Here is a 23,168-nt window from a genome sequence, read left to right as displayed (position 1 = left end):
GTTCCTTTACCGCTACTTCTGCCGCTCTTTAGGTAAAAAAAAAGTAACAAAGTATAATAATAAACTGATATAAAAACTTGAGAAAAGTTTGTCGAGTGGCTAATGTATTATAGAGTGAATAATGCAGAATAATGGGCCGTGCCAAAACGACATGATTATCTTTTAAAAGAGTTCAAGAATCCACCCTCTTCTCAGGTTGGAGACCACCTCCACACCCACCACAGGACTGCAAATGTCCGTCCTACAGCATCCCCACCTTCACACGCTGCTGCGGCCCTGTGCGGCAAAGTGCGGCTGCAAGTCTTCGGCATCTACCTGAGGATAAACCTTAACCTCCCCCCCAAACAAACATCGCTAATCTTGGGCTTCTTGATTATACCGGTCACACACTGCTTGTTGTGGCCATCAGAAGGATCTATCAGGTGGAGAGGCAGACTCATTTGGGGATATTTTGCAGCGACCCTGCGCAGATCCAGCATGCAGATGATAACATGCGCGCTGCTGACGCTCATCATCCTCCCCGTCAGCGGTTCCTCGGAGGCTGCTGACTCCTGCCCTGCTGTCTGCGAGTGCTCCGAGTGGAGGTCTCGCACCATCTACTGCTTTGACATTGATATTCTGCCCAGGTTCCCAGCAAGCACGGAAATATTGTAAGTAGGCGAACAAAACGCGTCTGTAAAAGCGCTTCATGCATTTTGAATGTAAAGTGCTCCCAAGCCCGGGGAAAATCATTTTAACATCATATGATTATTTCTTCAAAGTGTTCCCAGAGGGTTTCGGAGTCTGTCTGTTGTGTTAAGTGTTTTTTTTTCCATTTCAGGGTATTATTTTCGTCAGTTTTACGGACCACTAGCTGCTCACAAGCTATGTTCCAGCTGTCAAAGTGAATTCTGATGGGGATTTGTGTGAAATTAAGTCATTTTTTAAATATATCACACTGTAAGAAATGATTAATTGCAGGGCATATAAAACATAGAGCTGCGAATTACCACAACGATTCGTTAGTTTAAGGCATAAAACTAAATGCTTAACTGACTTTTATGAGAAATAAATACTTTCATCAGTTTCGCGCACTTGTAATCAAATGGTTTCATTTATGTTAATAATTGTAGTTATTCATATTGTTCAAAGAGAGGGAAATTGTGTTGAATATAAACCTGACAGAAAGCAAATGGGCTTCAGACCAATTAGCCATTGTGGCTCACTTATTTCAACCAAGCTGTAATTTAGTTGAGATTAATCACCAGTAAAAAAAAAATTTTTAAAAATTCCTAGACTGGACAGAATTCTGGCCTGTCTCAATGTTTACACAGCAAATTTAATATTCCAAATGATTTTCACAATGTAGCTGAGTGGCAATTGCTTTATAATCTTCTGCTGATATCAGGGTCAAATGACAAGAAATCTACACCTTAAAACCATCATCAAAATAAATTAGAAATCACAATTTATAAATGTAACAATATATTTCTTCCACTGATAAAAATAAACTTTTTTCTATAATTTATATTTAAGGACAGTTTTAAGCAGCTTTTTTGGGGCATGAGAAGGGATTTCAATGTTAAATACAAGTATCACATATTTATCGGCGTTTTAACTGCAATACTACATGTGGCCACTGGGAAATGTTAGGAAACTGTGTCCATGACTGTAATTGTGCACCTTTGCATTAAAAATAGTTTGTTTTTTTTAATGACTGAATGAAAATCTGTTACTGGCAGCCATTTTGTTAGTTGCTCACCTCTCTACAAAGGTTACTGACAAATGGCGTCGTGCACAGACAAAAACTCACCTGAGCACATGTCAGATTCAAATCTGAAAAAAGAAAACCAGATTTGTCTGTGCAGACATGGTTAGATATCAATTAAGCTTTGCTGGAGGCTGCTTAGTTGGCTAAATTCTGCAGCCTCACCACTAGATGTCAGGAACTACACAGCAGTAGAAGCAGAGCTTTCATTCACTGCGGGAAAAACATCTGAACAAGACTTTTTTTGTCAACTTTAATAGGGACACTCTGGGGGCGCGTAGGAAACTTCGTAATCGTCAGACTTTATGGCGTGCCAAAAAAAAAAAATGCCGGGAATATCAATAAATCACGCGTTTGGGGAAAAAATTAGGTTTGGAGCAAACACCTTCCATGTTCCATACAGTGGTGCCATTGTGAAATCACTGTTTGTGACACTAGAAAGATGGAAGAGCCTCAAAGTTCTCCAGAAATCACGCTGCTCTCTTATTAGTATCAAAGTTAAAAACAATGGGATGATTATGGCGTGCTCAGGTACCACTGAGGCCATGCATCCTCTGACAGCGACCGAGTCCTCTTTTGACTGACGACCTTCACGTGTGTGCTCGAAAATCTGTTTCTGCCCACAGTCAGACTCCCAGACGGATCCAGAAGAATACCAGCAGCTCAATTCAGTGTTCCAGCAAATGAAATAGCGAAGCGTCCCGCTGCTCATCAAAAACTGGTTAAATCTTCACCACAAATGATAGGATGAGAATTCTGGGGAGCTGGAAACGATATCTTGCTGTAGATAATTGAATCTGAGGGGTTTTTTTGCAAGAAAGTGAAACTTTTGGACTTCTTTCGTTGGAGGAAGAACATGCAGAAGTTCTGCTGGCAAAACAAAAGTTGAATGGAGAGCAGACGGCTGCAGGCACGTGTGTGTGCGTGTGTGTGTTTGTGTGTGTGTTTGTGTGTGCTGAGGCCACTCCATGTGTCACTGGGAGTCAGAGAGGCAGAACAGAACGCGCAGACACGCTAAGAAGCAGCCGTAGCGTGACTCCCGGCGGCGTCTGGACGATGCGCTCAGCTACAATATTTACCTTCAACAGCACATTTCTCAAACACCCAGTTAGTTCCATTTGTGAACAATTATATTTAAAAAAGACTTCAAGGGAAATAGAAGAAAGCCGTTTTGGTTTTTCATAAACCTCCAGTTTTTTTTGGATGGGAGTTGGGAGGTGATAACTCAGGACTGTCTGTCCATGTGACCCCTCAGCTAATACAGCAGTCAGATAGTCAAATGCTGCCAGTGTTGCCTGACTGGGAACAAACGAGCTGGGAATTCTGAGCGTATCCCAGCTATTCATTAGCTCAGGTGATGGAAATGCACGGTAATAAATCCTCCACTTCCACGTCAGGGATATTTCAGGGTTGTGATTTGATATCAGGGTGCAGAAGTGAAGACTGACCTCTGTCCACTGACCCCATTGGCCTGCAGATGTCACAGGATCAACCCTGACAGCTTTCTGAATGCAGCGGCCTCTCCCTACTTCAAACTCAATTCCCAGGCTGTTTGTTTTTCATCATCCAAAATGACAAATCGTGGAAGCACTTTTCTCTCGGAGCCCCTGAGATGGGCTCATTGGTCTTCTCCCCGTCCTTCTGTGAGGGCAAACGAGCACAGGTTAATTGCTGTTGTGCAACAGCGAAACACCCCCCAGCTTGACAAGGCTTTTTGGCATCTGCGTCGGCTCTGTGCCGCTGTGTTTGTTTGAGTTTGTCAGAGTGTGTTTAGGGTGCTGCGCTCTTATATCGACAGACTACCTGGGCTACAATTCAGCCTCGGAATTAGTTTGTTTTGTTCCCGTGATGATACTTCAAAAATTGCTCTTCTGGATGAGCCGCCTGCATTGATCCGGCGCAGAAACTCTGTTGCAAGTTGAGAAACAAGGAGGTTTTAGGTAACACCAATTCTAGTGCATCGTTATGGTGAGGAATTATGGGACATGTGCACATGTCTAATGCCTGGAGCTACATAAATAATGCCTAGAATCAAGCTAGCCCGCTATGCTCCAGCACAATAAGATATTAAAAGTAGTAACTGTTCATCAGCTGGGTAAATAAATAAGATTATTTTTGATACAAATACAAAGTTAATTTTCCCTTCAGTAAACAACGTCAAGCTCTGTTTCACCCAATTAATGAAACAACGTCCTAAACAGACCCAGACTTGGTTTGACTGCTAGTTAAGTGACAACTAGTGCGCTGCACAATTTACAGTTCCTATACCATAGCTTAATGATAACATTGAGAGCAAAGTACTAAGTTTGTTTTCATTTCCCAGATGGCTTTTCGAGACGCGACTGTCTTCCGTGACGGCAGATACCTTTTCCAGCATGGTCAACATCTCAAGGATGTGAGTGACATTTTATTTGGAGGCTTCTTTTGTCCTCTCAAACCGGTTTCATCCAGGTTGTTTTCCCCCTCAGTCACCTGCTGCTTTGGTCCAAATCACCCCTATTTTTATTCCCCACCTACGGAGGAGATTTTCTCCCTGTTTCATATCACCACTGGCTCCTAATGGTGTTCCTTCAGTAGGAATGCTGGCCACAGTGGGGTTTGGACATTATTGAGGTATTCCCGCCCAGGCTTTTGGGCGTGTGGTGATTTTACTCTCATAGTTGGGGTGAAGCCTCTGCATTGAGGTAAAATATACAGTTTGAGCCCTGATTCCTGGCCGCTGACTCCAACATCTGCGTCTAAGTCATGCATGAAGGAGACGGAGGTGGTTATTTTTCCCTAAGCCTCAAATAGACATAAGTGCTGACCGACAGTGGATCTGCTGAGTCTCTGTTGTCTTTCCAGATGAAACGATACACTGATAGAAAACCAGTGACATTCTCAGAAACCTTTAAGAATAAGATTAAGGTCTGTTGTATTAAGTACCAAAGCAAACAGAACGTGTGTTAGGTGTCCTATCAGTTCAAATGTTACGTTTATTTAAAGAGCATACCTGCAACCAAGTCATAACAAATGGGAGCAGCATGACGGACGACCCGGTAACGCATACGCGGGGAGCATTCCTGTAAAATTGCCCGTGATTGGGAGGCATTAAAAGTGGCATGATAAATTTGAGGAAGAGTTGCAGGGTTTGGGTTTTTTTTTTTTGGATCCAAGCACGTCCACTTATGAAAACAAGTCTTAGATTTCACTTGCATGCTAGCGCAGAACAGGTAAAACGCACAGATTTTTGTCGAAGTTGCAATACTGTAGCTTAAAGTGGGTGGTGTGTTTCTTTCAGATATATATCTGTAGATGTTACGCTGCAGAAGCTGGAGAAGCACTCCTTCTACAGCCTGAGGAAAATCACCCACATGTGAGTAACTAAAGAAAAACGGCGTTGCCCTTTATTGATCCCTATTGATGAAGCTGCTCTGTTACTGTCTGGGGAGAAAAATGCTCCATTTCTAAAAACTGTCCCACAGCAAATAGAAGAGCAGCATAAATGCATTAGGGGTTTATTTCTCTTGTGCACCACTTATAGATCCTAATAAGGCAGATTTGCCTCACCTGAATACCCTCTTGTGGGATTAGTGCAGGCAATTTAGATGAAAACCAATTAGGTTTGATAAAATAACAAATAATCAATCTTACGGACCGAAGAGACGCCTGCAGCAGCTGTTATTTGTCTTCTCGAGCTCATGCGCTTGTTAAAGCTGCTCGGGGAGAAAATCCACCAAGTTGCACTTTATTCTCAAATATTGGAAAGAGATTTATGGTCGAGTCTGTGCGCAGGCACAAAATACCTCCTAGCACTTCATATTTTACCGCACGACTTCCTGCCTGTGTGAATGTTTTGCTCTGAGGGCCTTCACTTGAATTAACCGCTATAGTTTGAGGCATTTCCCTAAATCATTGTTCTCCTTCCCTTACTTGATTCCAGACATCAAAATACAGACATAAAGCTTAATTCAAACCGCAGCCTGAGGTCGGATGTGTGTTCTGACGGTGGATTTTGGATATCTGGGTCCTATTTGCCATTGATTGTGCGCTGGAGTGGGCTGCCATACATGGGATAATGGCATCTTTCTGGGGATTCCTTCAGGGTCAGACGCAAATTAATGCTCAACCTCCCGTTGGCTGTTCGGGGCCTGCACCACCAGCTGTGGGTTCGGGGCTGCGCAGCCAGAACATCGAAGGAAATAATCAGACTTGAAGCACTATCAAGATGAAACATCAGTTTTGAGAAATTTGGGAATCAGGAATTCTCTCTTGATTCCCGATTGTTTCCGCATCCTCCATGAGTGTGTTGCCACACGTCTCCGCCTCCTGCAACAGCAGTGTTTTAACCCACGAATGAGGAACACTACAAAAATCAATATTATCTTATAATAAATTCAGCAGAAGGAGGCCTGACCATTGGGTCGAAACGTGGGCCGCTTTTTTTTTTTTCTCGAATGGGGCTGAAAAAAAAATCATTAAAACAACAGAAGGAAAACACCCTGGAGTGCTTCAATCCACCACCCACCTGAAATATGTTCTTTGGATCACATGCACTCATAGTTCAGCTTTTCTGTGGCCTGGTCTGGGTCAGCGTATGACCTTCGCTCTTCTTGGATTGGAGCGGCGGTGCTAGCGGCACCAACCAAACTGTTCCCGTATCAACCTTAAAAACCCCAATTCCCGAAGAAATAAAACCTCGCATTGACATGAAAGCAGAGTAAAGGAATTCCCAACATCTGGAGTTCAAAGAGCTGCGACTTAAGCGCGTGTTTGTTTGACTTGGAAAACTCCAAACGCCACGGCCATTTTGTAGTCCATTACAAGGCTACTATACATGTATATAAACAGTGATTTATAGATCATAAAACTGCCCTCAGCGAACATCTGCAGCCGCACAGCAGCAGCAGGGGAGGATGAACGTCTCCGACGCCGCGCTTTAACTGACCTCCCCCCGTCTGTCTGCTGCGCCAGGTGTGCGTTGACAGACGAGAGCGCATGTTTCAGAGGGCGACACGGGCTCCGACGGCAGAGAGAGGTGTCCGGGCCAGCCCAGAGCACGCTAATAAAAGCCTAATTGGACTCTTCTGGTCCTGGCCGTCGCCACCAGGTTTCCACTTCGCTTCCACGTTGGCGCGCGCTTCATCCTGTTCTGAGGTTTCAAAGTGGCCACGGCGCACTCTCGTGCTGAGATTCTCCGTTTTTAACAAGTGCATTTTTCTTTCAGAGAAATACGTAATGCAAAAAGTCTGACCTACATCGACAAAGAAGCCTTTAAAAATCTCCCCGACCTCAAGTACCTGTGAGTACGGCGTCCTCCCACTTTCTTACTTTTAAATTACACATATTTTCAACATGACTGCGATAAAAAAAAGGAAAGAAAGGTCTGGCACTAATTTAGACATTAGGATGTTTTTTTTTCATAGGCAAGCCAATTTATTTGGATTTATGCAGTGGTCCAGAACGACTTCAGCCAAATGTCAAGGGGGTGTTTATTCAGCAGATATTTTATGTTTCATATATCTGGCCTGAGAGTAAAAGAATCGGCATTCGGGCTCATAATATATGCTTTGGAATCCTTAAATTCTGTTTGTCGGCAGAAAAGTGGATTTAAATGCTGTCTTTAAGGCCTGTGCTGTAAATACAACTTAATAAAATGCTCTGTGTATTTTATTTTTTAACTTTTACACTGTAAAAACTGTGTTTCTCCCAATGTTCAGGGGGATCTTTAACACCGGCCTCACCGTCTTTCCTGACCTGAGCAGCATCCACTCAGATGACCCGTACTTCATCCTGTAAGTTGTTTTTATGCTCATTATTATGACCTTTAATATGTCAAAGTTGAAGCTGGGGAGAAGTGCCAATTTGTGATCTACTAATAAATCCTACTGTATCATTTTAAACCATTTTAGATTTCCTTCCTTATTACTGAGAAATGCTTCTACACTGCTCTCAACATCATTTCCCCCTTAATGAATGTCTTATGGGTATATGATGCGTGTTTGTGTGTGCGTGTGCACGTTGCAGACTCAACAAGCATCTCGCGTGCCAACAAAACCATCTGAGAGAAATGTGTTGTGCAGATCCTCACCTCTCCGTGTCGCGCCCTCCTCTTCCTCCTAATGTAATCTTCCTCCACAGACCGATTGCTGTGGCGCTCTCCAACATAAAAATGGATGTTTATTTACTGCATCACTTAATTTAATCTGTGTTTGGTGTCATTCCTCGCAGGGAAATTGTTGATCATCCCTACATCACTGACATCCCAGCCAACTCATTCCGCGGCATTACCAGCAACGTGCTGACAGCGTAAGATGTTATTTTTATACAAAATGCATTAAACTTCCTAAAAACGAAGTAGCTATTGTAGAAGGAATGGGACCCATATTATGTCACTCAGAGCCCACGTCCAAACTTCCTAAAATCACACAGAAGACAGGAAAAAGTATCCACAACTGTGAAATCGAGGAAATTTGGCAGGAAGTGGCGATGCTTTGCAATTTTAATCCTCAAGTCAGGATTTTAAAGAAGCCGTTGGGTTCAACAGCCCGAGATCGCACCGACCCCCAGAGCATGTGAAACGAGTTACTGCTGCACAGCGCAGGAGCAGAAATAAACACGTGGGAAATATTTTCATCATCTGAGGTATTTTGACTAAAATGACAGCTTTTTTTTATTATTGCTGCAGGATGTTGTATGGAAATGGCTTCAGGGAAATTGATCCTCACGCCTTTAACGGGACCAAGCTCGACCAAGTGTAGGTATTTTCTCTTGCGCGCAGATGTGCCGGGTTTGATTCAACATTTCAGGACTGGCACAATCCATAATATCATAAGTGTGATGAAGTCAGTGGGATTTAAACCTTTTATTTGCCATCAGACCCCCGACAGAGATTCATCTCAGTGGTAGAGTCATTTCTCAGCTGCTCGAATCAGCGGATAACTTTTAATAAAATGATACAGTATCATTTACTAGCCCGTTTACTTCTCATCTGTACAAGAAAAGCAGAATCGCAGCTGCTCGCAAGCTTCGGTTTTCACTGTGGGGGAGGACCTTCCAGTCTGGGAGTCTGCAAAAAGAGTCACCCTCTTCCGCTCACGCTCTGGAGGTTTAAGTCAGACTTAAAGAAATCAATTTCACACTAGATTCAATTCTCCCAGGTGGATAAAGTGTGAGAGAAGCTGCTTTTTTCCCCACATTTGTCAGCCACTGGTCCAAAATCCTGCATATTGAGGATATGAGGTATTTAGGATATTCATTTCCAGGCTCGCTTCCTCTTCTACAACACCTGCACACCTCTCAGGTCCTTATAAAAGCCCAATTAAGCCATCACCGAGTGTTGGTTTTGGCACCGGCCTGCTCTGAGACTCAGACACTTTTCTCCCTATTTTCCTTTATTAGTCTGAAGACATTCTGAAGGATTATATAGCGAGTGTGCATTAGAGTCAGCTGTCACACAATTAAAGAAAACAAAGAGGGCAAAGTCCCATAACGAGCATAATACTATCACGAGCTTTCCTCCGACTGGTCTAATTAACGTTTGCATCAATTCTGTTTGAATAATGTTTAAATGATCCTGTCCAGTGACCTTCACAGGAACTGGTACCTTAACAAGATGGATGAGCAGGCCTTTGTGGGCACCATCAGCGGTCCGTTGCTTTTGTAAGTACCTAAATAGATGGACACATATGAGGGTTGTTATTCATACTGCATGTAAATTATTTTAAAAATCTTGCCAACTGATGTAAATGAAATCCACAATTTCAATAGAATAACACAACCAACACATGGTAGCAATTACCCTCAAACCAAATGCGTCCATCTGGATTAAATGCTGTGACTCAGATGGCAGATTTTTATATGCTGGTAGGCTTTGTGCTAAACTAAGCTAACATTAGCCAAACAAAGAGACATGACAGTGACATTTTCCTGATCTTTCTTATCAAAAATACAAAACATTGGAGTGCAAATAGTAGCTTTAAAATGTGGAGCAAATGATTCTGGATGGTTATTCATCACTGCGTTCATAAAGTCGATACCTGATGAGATTCTGATCTGTGTAGAGACACAGCTCAGATCAGAGGGTAGGAACGATTCCCCAGCTGGGTTTTCAAGCAGGAAATCTGAAACCCATTGTGTGCGAGCGTGTGAGCGAGAAATTCCATCGTATTCTTTGATTCTGTTTTTCATTCTCAACGTCTCTGTAGATGAATGTCTGTTTCTTAGCAGCCGCTTTCAAATACCTGCTTCCTGTTTGGCCCCCATCCAGCCCTTTAGTGTCTGTTAGATCGGCGGGGTTCGTGTGCAGGACCTCCTCCCGTGTTTCACTAAAGAACATGAGTGAGGTCACGTCTATTAGGTCAGAAAGTAAACATCTGCAAATGACAAATTCAGCACTGCTCCTATTTTTTCCACTGACTTACAGAATCTTTCCCAGGAGAGGAATAAAAGCAGAGGAGAGCAAATGGGTCTAAATAAAAAAACTTTCAATAAAACAGTTGGGCTCATTAACTTAATCTAATCAAATGAAACAACCAGCAGATATTTAGCAAGGTTATTAAAATGAAGCAAGCAAAACAGAATTTGGCCTCCTCTTGGTCCCTGGGAAGGATTTCGTGTCCCGATGTCCCGATAATGGGATCACGCAGGACGTTGGTGTGACTGACGATCCCCCGCACGTCCCTGGACGTGTTTTGATGCCCAAATGTGAAAAGCACACATGGAAGTGTTTAACAATGTATAGAGCTCTGGGAAACAGATGGAAGGTGTAGCTAAATTCATGGTCCCTCCAGCCCCAGATAATGTATATGGCATCTGATTTTTAGGGTCAGACCACATCAATCTCTTTTTATACGAGGGGGGAGTGGCTGCCGGGTTCTACGGGTCCATTATTCCTACCCCTCTGGTGCACATTGATCTGGTTCCATTCTGAAAGAAACTGAGTGTACCCATGCAGAGATCATCTGTAAACACGGGACAAAATGAACGCTCGCATGCTGCAGTGATGGCTTTGAATTTTGGTTCTGACCCAGGAAAACAGGAGACATCTGTGGGATCGTAAAAGTAGATATAACCTGCAGCTGGACAACAGGTAAAAAGATTAGCTCGGGAAAAAGAATACAGTCGCAGGCGCCCGAGGGTAGGCAACAACCGGTCACCTTTCCATGAAGTTAATAAGGCCTCTTTCTTTTTCATAGAGACGTGTCGCTAACGGCGATCGCCTCCCTCCCGACCTTGGGAATGGACTCGCTCCGTGAGCTGAAGGCGCGGGACGCGTGGGCCCTGAAGAAGCTGCCGCCCATCAAAACCTTCAAGCACCTGACCGTCGCCAACCTCACCTATCCCAGTCACTGCTGCGGCTTCAAAAACCTCAAAAAGAAACGAGGGTGAGCTCCGGACACTCATTTACTCCCCCAGAACTGGTGCTGTCCAATGCCGGCGCCTCCAAGGTGAATAACAGACAAACGGCGTCCATCAGAACCTTCCGTATAGTCTGAGGTTGTTGATTTAGATGAGTGGCACATCTGCATGCAAGCCTCAGACCTTTTTAGTTTTCACAAGCACACGTTTGGTTCGTGTGTGTTTTCCAGCTTTTTGGAGTACATCATCTGTAACCTCACCGCATTCTACGATCAGCTTCACAAGCGCTCCGTGGCGCCGTTGAGCATGCCTTCCCTCCAGGGTGACAGCGTGGTGGAAACAATCCCAGAACAGGATCTGAATGATGGAGGGCAGAGAGAGTCCCAGCAAGACTGGAGGATCGGTGATTTCCACGGCAGCCTGCACTACCACGCTTACTTTGGGGGCCAGCCAGACGAGGATGTGGGCTTTGGAGAGACCCTGAAGAACCCCCAGGAGGACACGGGCCAAGACTTTGACAGCCGTTATGATTATGTGGTGTGTGAGGAAGGAGAGGAGGTGGAGTGCACACCTGCGCCCGACGAGTTTAACCCTTGCGAGGACATAATGGGCTTTGGCTTCCTGCGAGTGTCGGTGTGGTTCGTGAGCCTGCTGGCTGTTCTGGGAAACGTGGTGGTCCTGCTGGTGCTGCTCACCAGCCACTACAAGCTGTCAGTGTCCCGTTTCCTCATGTGTCACCTGGCCGTCGCGGACCTGTGCATGGGGATCTACCTGCTGCTCATTGCTTCTGTAGACCTCCACACTCGGGCCGAGTACTTCAACCACGCCATAGACTGGCAGACGGGCCCCGGGTGCGGGCTGGCGGGGTTTTTCACCGTCTTTGCCAGCGAGTTCTCGGTGTACACCCTTACGGTGATCACCTTGGAGAGGTGGTACGCCATCACCTTTGCCATGCGGCTGGATCGCAAGCTTCACCTGCACCACGCGGCAGCCGTGATGCTCGGCGGATGGATCTTCTGCCTCATCCTCGCCGTGCTTCCACTGGTTGGGGTGAGCAGTTACCAGAAGGTCAGCATCTGCCTCCCAATGGACACCCAGTCCATCGCAGCACAGGTCTACATCTTGTCGGTTCTGGTCCTGAACATTCTGGCCTTTTTCATCATCTGCGCCTGCTATTTTAGGATTTATTGTGCCGTGCACAACCCTCACTACCATTCCGGATCCAAGGATACAAACATTGCCAAGCGCATGGCCGTCCTCATCTTCACTGACTTCTTGTGCATGGCACCCATTTCTTTTTACGCCCTGTCAGCTGTGCTGGACCGGCCCCTCATCACAGTTTCCAATTCCAAGATTTTATTGGTGCTATTTTACCCTCTCAATTCCTGTGCCAACCCATTCCTCTATGCCATCTTCACTAAGGCATTCAGGGGGGATGTATTCATCCTCCTCAGCAAGGTTGGACTTTGTCAACAACGAGCACAGCTGTTTAGGGGCCAGACGGTCTCGTCGAAGGGCAGCAGTGGGTCCTCTCAGACCCGCAGGGACAAAGACAAAGTAAGGAAAGGAGGGATTATGAACCAAGAAGAAGTGCTAATCCACATGAAGAAGTGCTCTGGGCACAGCTACCAGCAAGCGGGCGGCCAGCCGACAAGACCCGAAGAGAGCCAGAGCCTGAACACGTGAGCCGGCACCGAGCCAGGGCAGTAAAGGAAGACAGGCTGCAGGTGTGAGAAGAGGCCTTGAAGTGTTTGTGGACCAGATTTGCGTGGATATTTCACAGAACGCTCCAGAATTCTGCATCTGCTTTAATTTCCAGGCCAAGTTCAGCTGCTTTCACGATTTCGGCTGTGATGATTTTCTTGTTCCAGTTGTTGGCAATATCGGATGTCACTAAAATATGAGGCTAATCCTTTTTTTTTTTTTGGAAGGGCTGGTGAGAATAGAGGAGGGATTATTAAAGGGGAAAGAGGGCATGCATAATAAAAACATGCATATAGTTCAGTTGAATATTTCCTTTACAGACCGACATTAATATAGTTTCATGATAAAGATGGTGGGAAATGCTTGCCGACAGCCTGCTAGCTCAGTGATGTTTAGTGTTAAGGACGTCATCTGACATCTGGCATTTGTTTGGCTGTTAGCAAAAAAAATTATTTTCATGAAATATTTTTAGGGGCTGAGAATTCATTAAATTAAATTCTTTAAATTTTAGCGACGATTATCCAGAGATCAAAGCCCCTTGGCTTGAGCTACAATGTTATGTAACCGTGTATTACTACTGCCTATACGATACTACGGGTGTTGTCACAATATGTGGGGACATATGCTGCTTGGTGGCCTGAGCTCGCCGCCTGCTTTTCTCTAGTTGTTTATTTGTATATTTGATCTATTAATGTGTTTTTTTTTAAAGCTCAAAGTAGTTCTTTTACATAATGTTTTTTGACCTTGTGATCCAATTACAAGTATAAACACCAGGCACATTTCTGAGTATTATCTCTTTTTTACAAATTGCAGATAGGCCTGATAATTACAAATATATACTCTAGGAGCTCCCTCTTTGGGAACGCTGTGGTTGTTTTTCTAGTATGATTGTGTTATTTTTCAATCCTCGTGGAAACAAGTGCCTTGTGTAATCAGCAGATAGCATCGCGTGGCAGCGGGGGGGAGACCAAATACAGCCGGGACACGTGTGAGCTGGACCTCTGGAACTTAAGTGATATTAAGCCATTAGCAGGACACCCGCGGCCAGTGGCATCTCAACATCTGGTTAGCATTTCAGTTCCCAGTGAAATATCAAGAATGTAGGTGGATTTTCCAGGAACGATCATTTCAGATGGTTTTTAATTTTACTCACAAAGTGGCTCTGAGGATATTTGACCTGACTGCTGGACAGTCATGTCAAAAAAAAAAAGCAGCATTGCCAAGTCTATATGGGTCTAATGCCTTCTCAATGCAATCAGACCTGGAAAGATTTCGACCTGCATGTGCGCGCCACATTCCAGGCTGCTGGTGTGAATTCCAAACTGTATTTTCAGCTGAAATTTTTCCACAGCTTTAGTTCCGTCTTCCCCGTCGCCCCTTCGGAACGAACCGGTGTGGGCCCTTCAAACATTAAGCACGCTAAGCTGGCTGCACTTGTCTGCGCGGATGTTCGACAAGTGTCTGCGCTCAGGTTTGAGAACAGTCGCTGCACGTTTACCTTTTCCCCGGTGCCGTCGGGTTCATCGCACGTCAAGGCAGGATTCACAGCCTGCGAGACAGAGTGGGCCAAATGAGCTGCCTGGGCCTGCCATTGATTTATTTTGACATTCCTCCTATGGCCGGTTCTCAGGCCTTTCTGATCATTCCTGTCTAAGCACTTCAAATAAACTCAGATCTTGAGCCTCACCTCAAACAAGCAGGGCAGCACCCAGAAATGCACCAAGCTAACACCGGATTAGTTTGCTCAAGTCAAATGTGGCAGGAGAGGAACGAGGAGTAGGGCGTTGTTGGGGAACTGGGATTTTGGGGGGTGCTCAGAGGGGGCATCAACCTTCCAGAACCCTGGTATTTGGAAGAGAAAATCCCAGCGTTTAAGATGTCATTTTTTTTGGTTTGTGAAGTAGAAGGCATGGCCGGGCCGGGCCACTTGAGAATCAAGCTGCTGTCTCACTCAAATCACTTGAATGGTTACTGGAGCAAAGCAAAAGCAAGCTGCAGTCCACTGGAACCACTGGGAAAGGAGAGGTTATTTCAATCAGATCTAACAAGCAGGGAGTTCAGGACAGGTGTTGAGAATTACAGATCCTATGAAATTGAGTATTTGGTGCAACCAGGTGCTGCCAAATGCCACAACAGACCTTTCAATTCTGATTTGTTAAATTTTGAACCATGATTGAGTTTGTGTTGCCTTGCTTGGTCGTGTCTGGCAGCAAGAACAGGAATCAGCATAGAAGAGTTTGGGAACACCAGCATGATGAGGTTGGGCACCAGCGCTTAATCAGGCCCAGTTGTTGCTTTATGCAGAATAATTTCAAAGAACAGCTCATTTTTGGAACTTTTAACAAACAAAATGTCAAATATTCAAGGATTAAAACAGGTTACCTGCAGCTGTAGCAGAAGGTTAGCGGTTGCTCACGAGGTTAGCATGTTCAAAGATCCAGCAGGTCAGATCCAGCTCTAAATCAACCCCTTCTTCTTCAACAAAAACATCCATCTTGACTTAACTAGAAACACAGCTTGCGAGGTCAAGCCAGCCATTTCGGGGATGACATCAATGTTTTGATGTGGCGTGACAGGAAAAAGGGTGCACGACCCGAGACGGAACTCAGCCTCCGTTCATCTCGCCGTTTGCGCCTGTTTTCAATTTTGCAACGTGCACAAAGCTGCGCGAAAAGGTAAGTTAGGTCCGTGTCGGAAGCCGAACAAATACTGATGACAGACTGATTTTCTGCCTCTTAAACCTGGAGTTTCCAATTCTTTAAGTTAAATTATAAATGGTAACGCTATCCCCATCCAGTCCTGCCTCCAGGAAATGGACGTGGACAGCTTTGTCCCGAAGCCAGAGGCGAACTCACGACACGGTGCCAACAGAGCACCACATTCCACGGACTTGTTGGTATCTGGTTCGCTGATTGGCGGCCTCCTTCCGTTACCTCCTGCACAAATGGCGCTGTGGGGCCTAAACTGGTCATCTTCAGGGTCTCATTACAGGCCTCACTCAGCAGCAGTCACGAAAGAGCCCACTTCAGAGGTCGCCAGGGAGGCGTTCCCCCTCTGCCGGGCCCACTACGTCTGTGTGCCATGCGATACATCTCAGCAGTGACAGCTTGCCTCAAATCCTTTTACAATCAAGGATAAAAATCGGCATGTAGTTTTCTGATTTGCCTTAATCCCAGACAGAACCACACCTTTATCTCCTAATTACCCACAGGGAAATTCACAGGGATTATATCTGTTTGGCTGCGGCTTAAAGGGGAGGCAGAGGAGAGCGCCGCCGTGCTTACTCTGACAGCCATCCAGCTCCGGATTACACGGCTAAGGAAGCCGAATTGAAGACACGTCCACGTTCATTCAGCCTCACATTTGTTTAGAAAGCGATTCCCAATCAGGGCAGCTGCTCTGACGAGATGCTTCTGCCAAAAACTGTCCGCCGAGACATTTGAGAAAAGTAGAAGTCAGAATTCGTTTTAAAAAATTGCCGTTAAGGTTGAAGAAATGCACCACCAATTACCAGCCACAGACACAGACAGCTCCAGCAGTCTTGGGACGTCAGGGCTGGGCGCAATCAGCATCATTGACGGCAGAAAAGTCCCAAAAATGGAGGATGTAACAAAGGCCGAGGCGAGTATTCCACATTTTGTTGGGTCCCAACGCTGAGCAGCGATGCATTAAATCAAACCTGTTCTTTAAAAGGGAGAAATTGCAAGGGAGGGGTGCAGGTCAGGTGATCGGGAAGGGGGCTGAGGGCGACTTCATGGCATAAAAATCAGTAGTCATGGAAACGGAAAGAAAATCAGAGAAAAGCCTTTTTCGCAGCAGCCCGGCTAAATGTGAGCTTATTAGCACGTGTATTAAGGGTCTGTTCCGGTTCCTTGATTGGGATGATCAGGAACATCTGTGATTACCCTGCATTTATTCCGGGAATGCCTGGATTCAAACAGGGGAGATCTGCCTGATCTGACTCCTGTTGTAGATTAAAACAGGATGTGGATGATCCTCAGGCTTTACCCAGACGTTCTCTCCATCTGCACACACAAGTCAGGATTAAAAAGTCCAACGTTTGGTGGAAAAAGCACCAGGGTTCAGCTTCTTTTCCAAAATTTAATTTAATTAAGAAAACAAAAAATTAAAAACACATAACCTAAACAGCAGTTAGAATACACGAGACAGAACAATCAGAACTGAGCGGATACGCTTTAATAAACCTCCCCTCCTGAATGAAGCTTCAGCTATCATTTGCAAGTGTTCTCGAAAAAATAAAATTTCCAAAGGCACACGACACTAAGCCATCATTGACGAACAGAAAACAATGGAGAAGCTCCAGATTTTGGTTTGCGGTAACGGGTGAAAAGGTACCGAAGCCATCTGGGTCACCTGACGGTGGCCATCTGCAGGTGGAAAGCAGACAGGAAGTGACCCAGATCCGAGACGATTCCAGCTCCCCTGGTGCTTGCGCAATATGCTAACGTGGCGCTAACTGTCGACAAAACCAACCACCTTTATTTCACCACGCCTCGGTGGGGGGGGGGGGGGGGGGGGGGGGGGCACGAAAACAAACCGCAGAGCAACACGCAGGCCCCCATCAGCTGGAAACCACTTCAAGAGAAACTTTTAAAAGTTGCGCTAAAATGAACACGCGGGCGAAGTGGACGTGCTAACGTTCTCCGGCCGACAAAAATAAAGGAACACTTGATAGATAAGAGCACAGTTTGGTGCGGCTTTCCAATCTTTGCAAATCAGGAACAAGTGGGACATAAATAGAGGAAACCACCAAATACAGAATTACAGTTTCCACTGACATTTGAGATTGTGGACAAGTTCAACAGAAGAGCAGTGAAAACACATCATTCAACACACACGCAGTCAGCCTAACACACACCGAAGCTACTGATTAACTCGACTGACAGTGCAAAATTTTCAGACGGCTGCTAAAATAAGAGCAAAGAGGAACCACCCACCTGCCGACTTTAAACCATTTTGTACAGTTCTTCAGTTTTGCGCTGATTTTTCGTGGGGGGGGGGGGATTTTTTGGATAAAGATGGAATGACAACAACTTCAGAGCATTTTTGGATTTCTAAATATTAAAAAAAAAAAAAAAACTAGTTGCCATTCATTTAAAGAAGCAAAGCAAATCAATCATTAAAAAAAGTTTAAAATAATTTTCCAATTGACCGAATGTAAAATTTGGGGGGAGCTACACGCAACAGCCACTATCCCACAACAGAAATGGAAAAGCCCAACGTGACTGTGGCCATTGTGAAGGCAGCGATCGGAACCGGTGGCTGTTGCACATCTACTGTGTTATAATGAATAACCTTTGACCTCCTGCGGCGAGGCAGCCGAGATGACCCTGGTCCAGTGCACCTACGCTATGTGAAGCTCCTACTTTCATATTTATGTGGATGCTCTCGGGTTGGGGGTTGGGAGGGGGGGAGGAGAGAGAGAGAAGATGCCTGGAATAAGCAACAAACAACAAAAGGATGAAGGACGTTCCATTCACAGGCTTTACGTCCCCGTCGGATTCTCATTCCGCAAGGTTTGTTGAGTGTTTGAGGACACTCAGCCTTTTGCGACGCCTCACGGTCCTTTGGGCTTTGATAAGAGTTCTCAAAGACTCAGAAGAAGTTTCCTGAAACAAATCTAGTCCCAGGATATGGAAGGATATTGAAGTATCTGGTACAATGATGAGTTAGAGCGTTCCCGCTCCGGTTGACGTGTCTTTTTTTTCCTTCACCATTCTGCATCTCCAATGGCTTTAGAGAACACATAGTCTCTCCCATTCAGATTCATGATCCCGTCCTTCAAGTGGAATTTCCATTTGTTCTTACTTCTGTGAATCTGCAAGAGAGGAAATGAATGAAGGTGGGTGTCGAGAGTGGGAGGACATCGTTTCATTTTGTGGTGGCCGGACTTTAATGATCACCAGACCCATAAATACAGCTGAATCCCTGCTCCTTCATTAGCAGTGATGCTAACGTGAGCACTTAAAGGGATCTGTGAGGCCTCTCATGCTAAATTCTACCAGAACTGGTCAATCTGGTGGTGTTTAGTGGAACTGTCTCCTCTTCTCACACTGAGGGGGGCAGGGCTTTCACCAGGGATGGGTGCATAATGAAAAGTGCAGTTTGTGGAGCTGGTATGTGCACTCAGCTCCAGCATTGACCATTTTAGGTTATGCTGACATTCTGGTTACTATTGTCACCCCAGCAGATATGAAACTGAGACTAAAAAAAAAAAAAAGAGCTTAAAGCAGCAGCATATTCATCCGCAATGCATCCCAGAATAATCCCTCACCTTGTCATACTGGCACACCACTACATTCTCTGTGTCAAAAAGCTCCTGGTCCTCTTCATCACTGACGTCGTCTTCACTGTTCAGCGGCTCCTGCACGACAGACATACAATTAAGACCTAAAAATAGAAAGTAACGTCACAGAGGTGACCCATTTACTGCCGAGGTTTCGCACCTCTTCCACCTGCCCGTCCTCTGCCACTTCCCTCTCTTCTTCATCCTCTTCGTCGTACTCCTCCTCCTCATCCTCTTCGTCGTCCGATGAAGTGTCCCCGGTGCCGTCCACCTGCAGCATCATGGGAGGCTGCTGGGCCTGAGGCTGCGGTTGAGCCTGAGGCTGCTGCTGCTGCGGTGCCTGTGGTGCTGCGGCACCAGAGATCTGTGGAAGCTGCTGGACCTGAGCTGCTGCCACCTGGCCAGTCTGCTGCTCGATGGCTGCTGATGCCTGTAACAACTGGTGCCGTTTGAAGCCGGGGTCAGGGTACAGGCAGCAGGAAAACATGTTGATCACATTGAAGATGCAGGGCATGTCTGCCTGCGTGGAGGTGTTCCCACCTGCGTGTTGCCCTGGACCTTGTTTCCTGAAGCTAAGACGATCTGCTGTGGCTGGATGATGACCCCCGTCTGCTGGGGCAAAGCTCCCTGCAGAGGAGTGAGGACCTGTACACATGGTGAACAGCCATGCAAGCTCCAGATTTAATGTTGTTGGTCCACAAAAAGGTCAAGAAAGGGACAAAGTTCTCAACAACCAACAAGTGTCAAATTTGGACTGCTAAATCTTTATGAACATTTGGAATTTCTTTCTACAGAACACGACAAACCTGCTGTATGACCGGTGCCTGCACACCCGCAGGTTGCATCTGCTGCTGCAGGAGGATCTGCTGTTGGGGCTGCTGGATGATGTACTGAGTCCCATTGGGAGCACGGACGACCTGTAGTAGCTGACCTGCGGGAGAATTAAGTGGATCAAGGACAAAACTTGTGTGAAGTGGGCCTTTCACGATCTGGCCAGATAGAAGTGTGAGTTTTCACCTTGGCTGGTGAGGAGCTGATGTAACGGGGTGACCCCTGCAGGCAAAGCGAGGGTTGCTGCGGTAGCTGCTGCACTCTGCAGGAGAAAAGAATCAGACTCAGAACCACAGACACTCAAATACGCCCGCTGATGTGCATCCTATCTGCCTCGGCGAGGTTGCGAAGGGTTAAGAAGCTCCAAAAGCTGCTTTAAAATGGCTGTTTAAGTAGACAAAACAAGGTTTTCTGAAAGAGCACCAGCACAGATGGTTGCGTGAGTGGAAACGTCAGCAGGAAGTACAAAAGGTAAGAAATTCTGATGCTCCATTGGAACACTGAAAAAAACTAATAAAGGAAAGAAATTTGAAGAAATGGAGCATGCAAAGGAAAGAGTTCTGTCTGGTTTATGGTGCCCCAGAGTGTCCTACCACAGTCACTTCGGTATGATTTTAGAAACACAGATCTCATTTCATTTTTCCCCCTTCTGACTGCTAAATTTATCTGGAATTTTCTATTTTCTTCTACATTCAGTTTCATTTTCCAGCCCAGTTTTTTCCACCCTCAGCTAAAAGCTCCAGGTTGCAGGTTATTTATACCATGAACCATTTTCTGCTGCTGTGTATGAACTATTTCCAGCTCCTTCTGGTGCTAAACCAATGAACACAGTTTGTGACTATTAGCATATTCTCAGATTTAGGTGATTTATAGGTTATGAGTGTAAAGAGGGCAGAAGATATCAGTGTGACCAGAATACATTGCGTAGCCTCGTCCCAACCTGGAGAGGGTTAATAGCTGGACTGTTGTGAGCAAAGGTTACAAGCAAGGATGTTTCCTGTACTTGTTTCTAACTTACCATCCCCGTTGCACTCATGTGCTGCAGAATCTTAGAATCCTGCACAATGACTTGCTGCTGGGGAGCTGAGGAAAAACACATTCAAGTTGCACATTACTATGATGCACAAATAAACCCCTTAGAAACCACATTCTTTACAAGTGTTGGCGGTCTTTAGCGCCTGGTTGTGGCCGTGTCAGTGCTGGCTAACCTTGCTGTTGTGGCTGCGGAGGCAGGATGACTTGCTGGGCCTGCGTTGGCTGGGCCATCTGTTGAGCTTGTTGGGCCTGCTGAATCTGCTGCAGTTGCTGTGCAGCCTGCAGGGTCTGCTCCTCGGTGTGGAAGCCCTCCACCGCCTTGGACTGCAACAGTTTGTTTTCCCATAGCTGAAGGATGGAAACAATCCTTATTTAATAAATGTAAAATGAGCAGTTGCAGTGCACTTGGAAACGCTCATTTGACAGTTCGGAGCCCTCCGGGCTGCAGGGTGAAGCGTCTATGTCCGTATTTTTCCCTCCTACAGTGAGTGTTTACAGGAAAAACAATTCTGGAAACGTGTACCGTTTTCAGCTCCAGCAGAACCTGCTCGTCCACCCCCTCATCCAGGAACAGCTCCCGCACTTCGTTGATCACGTCATCGATCACAGACTTGTACAGTTTAGGCTGTGAAGAGACGAGCGCGTGAGGAAACCAACATTTTCAACCAATTCTAAGATTTTTGATTCATTATTATTTCACAGCCTATGCTAATGAAACCTATAAAACCAAACATATATCTGGATATGAAGACTTCACCAAATAGGACTAATATACAGGTATAAGCCCTCCTTAAATGTAATCACATGCAACTTTGCGCAGAAGGCAGATCGTCTCAGCCGTTTATCATCCAGTGTCCAAAGCAATGTCACACATCAGCGTCTCCAGATCAGAGAAGGCGCTACGTGCACGTCGCTTCGTGCAAATCAAAGGCTCTACATCAACACAGCGAGCGGCGGAACAATGCCAACGCCGAGCATCGCGCACCGTTCCCCGCAGCGCATTGTCCCCGGTGTCCGCAGCACGGACCTTGGCCTGTCCTCCCCTCCCCCTCGGCCCGTCTGCGCCACTATTTAAAGCACACTCTGGTGTTTATATGTGGAGCCGATGACGTAGCGACGAGTAGCACCTTCCCATCCCCGGCAGTCTATATTAGAGAGCCAATATGGCGGTATAAAACCAGGCGGCAGGAAGGAGGAGGGCCAGAACCGGAGCGAAGGGAGCCGTGGAAGCCATTTTACAGAGCAGCGGGCTGCTGGCTAACCTAGCTCCCGACATTGTCCCTTATGTGGCCGAATGTGAAGGACGTTTTCGGATGATTATCTTGGCAGTTATCGGTTAATATGGCACACGGAGCTGGGAGGAGTGGTGGTTTGGGGGACAGCTCTTCTGCTTCATGGTCCCGGAATGGTGGAAGGCGACTGACTGGCTGACTGACGAAATTTCGGCTTCAGATTTATTTTCATAGAAATGCATCTCCCAAACCTGCCATGGTTATGTGCTTTGCGTACATCCACGTTTTACTAAACATAACATTTAGCTTGCCTTGGCCAAGACGTTAAAGTCTCATCGACAACACAATAAAAGCGTTTTCCCTCCTCGACCATTTCGAAAGCGCCTGACACTAGAGCCAACTAACGGACAAATCGTCCACAATTTAGACCGTAAACCTACAACGTTGTACTCCAAAAAGGATTTTAATTTTTATTTTTTTTTCTAAAAAAAAACGGAGAAAAAAATAGGTCGTCCTCACGCCTACCCATGATTTTTGAAAGCGTAATCTAGTTTCGAAAACTGAATGAAGAGGTCGGAAATTAAGTTTTATTTTACACGCTAGTGTGGTGTTTAAAGCAGATTCGGTGCCAGTCACATCAACAAAACCTCCTTTTCGTCTTCAATTTCCACAATCTTTCCCCACATTTCTCCCCCACTGACAAGCCTTAGAGATTGGTCCTTACCACTGGGTTCGAGTTAGCCGAGCTCGCCATTATACGCGTAGTGTAAAACCACACGGAACTTGGCGAGAAAGAGCCAAAAAAACTGGATAAAAACGGGTTAAAACAACTGGGAACGATGCTTTAAAACAGCCGGAATCACTTTTGTAAATAAAACACTGATTCAGCGGTCTTATTTACGATCCCGGGCTGCGAGAACCCAGCCGTCCTCCGTCCGTCGTTGTTCTGCTTTATATACAGAGCGTTGGAGCT

The 23,168-nt window shown here is 45.7% G+C and overlaps 2 protein-coding genes and 1 long non-coding RNA gene across 3 annotated transcripts; 1 reads left to right on the top strand and 2 right to left on the bottom strand.

Moving 5' to 3' along the window:
* The first annotated feature begins 218 nt into the window (after window positions 1–218).
* Window positions 219–13,558, top strand: tshr (thyroid stimulating hormone receptor). The gene is made up of 10 exons (XM_003971501.3): window positions 219–650; window positions 4,071–4,142; window positions 5,028–5,102; window positions 6,954–7,028; window positions 7,447–7,521; window positions 7,958–8,035; window positions 8,415–8,483; window positions 9,311–9,388; window positions 10,924–11,112; window positions 11,317–13,558. Exons 1-10 carry the CDS (start codon window positions 478–480, stop codon window positions 12,770–12,772), a joined length of 2,340 nt encoding a protein of 779 aa, XP_003971550.2. The 5' UTR covers window positions 219–477; the 3' UTR covers window positions 12,773–13,558.
* Window positions 9,255–9,985, bottom strand: LOC115252988 (uncharacterized). Its single transcript, XR_003891293.1, has 3 exons — window positions 9,970–9,985; window positions 9,766–9,849; window positions 9,255–9,396 (listed from the first exon to the last, which is right to left on the bottom strand). It is a non-coding gene; the product is annotated as an uncharacterized lncRNA (long non-coding RNA).
* A 3,319-nt stretch (window positions 13,559–16,877) lies between the features above and the next one.
* gtf2a1 (general transcription factor IIA, 1) lies at window positions 16,878–23,168 on the bottom strand. Its single transcript, XM_003971503.3, has 10 exons — window positions 22,920–23,168; window positions 21,487–21,588; window positions 21,137–21,311; window positions 20,947–21,011; window positions 20,115–20,190; window positions 19,904–20,028; window positions 19,638–19,742; window positions 19,258–19,536; window positions 19,086–19,175; window positions 16,878–18,629 (listed from the first exon to the last, which is right to left on the bottom strand). The coding sequence occupies exons 1-10, from the start codon at window positions 22,947–22,949 to the stop codon at window positions 18,522–18,524; spliced, it is 1,155 nt and encodes a 384-aa protein (XP_003971552.1). The 5' UTR covers window positions 22,950–23,168; the 3' UTR covers window positions 16,878–18,521.

The sequence above is a fragment of the Takifugu rubripes genome, chromosome 16 (assembly GCF_901000725.2).
Source record: "Takifugu rubripes chromosome 16, fTakRub1.2, whole genome shotgun sequence".
Taxonomy (NCBI): Eukaryota; Metazoa; Chordata; class Actinopteri; order Tetraodontiformes; family Tetraodontidae; genus Takifugu; species Takifugu rubripes.
This window is presented reverse-complemented; position numbering and strand designations above follow the sequence as displayed.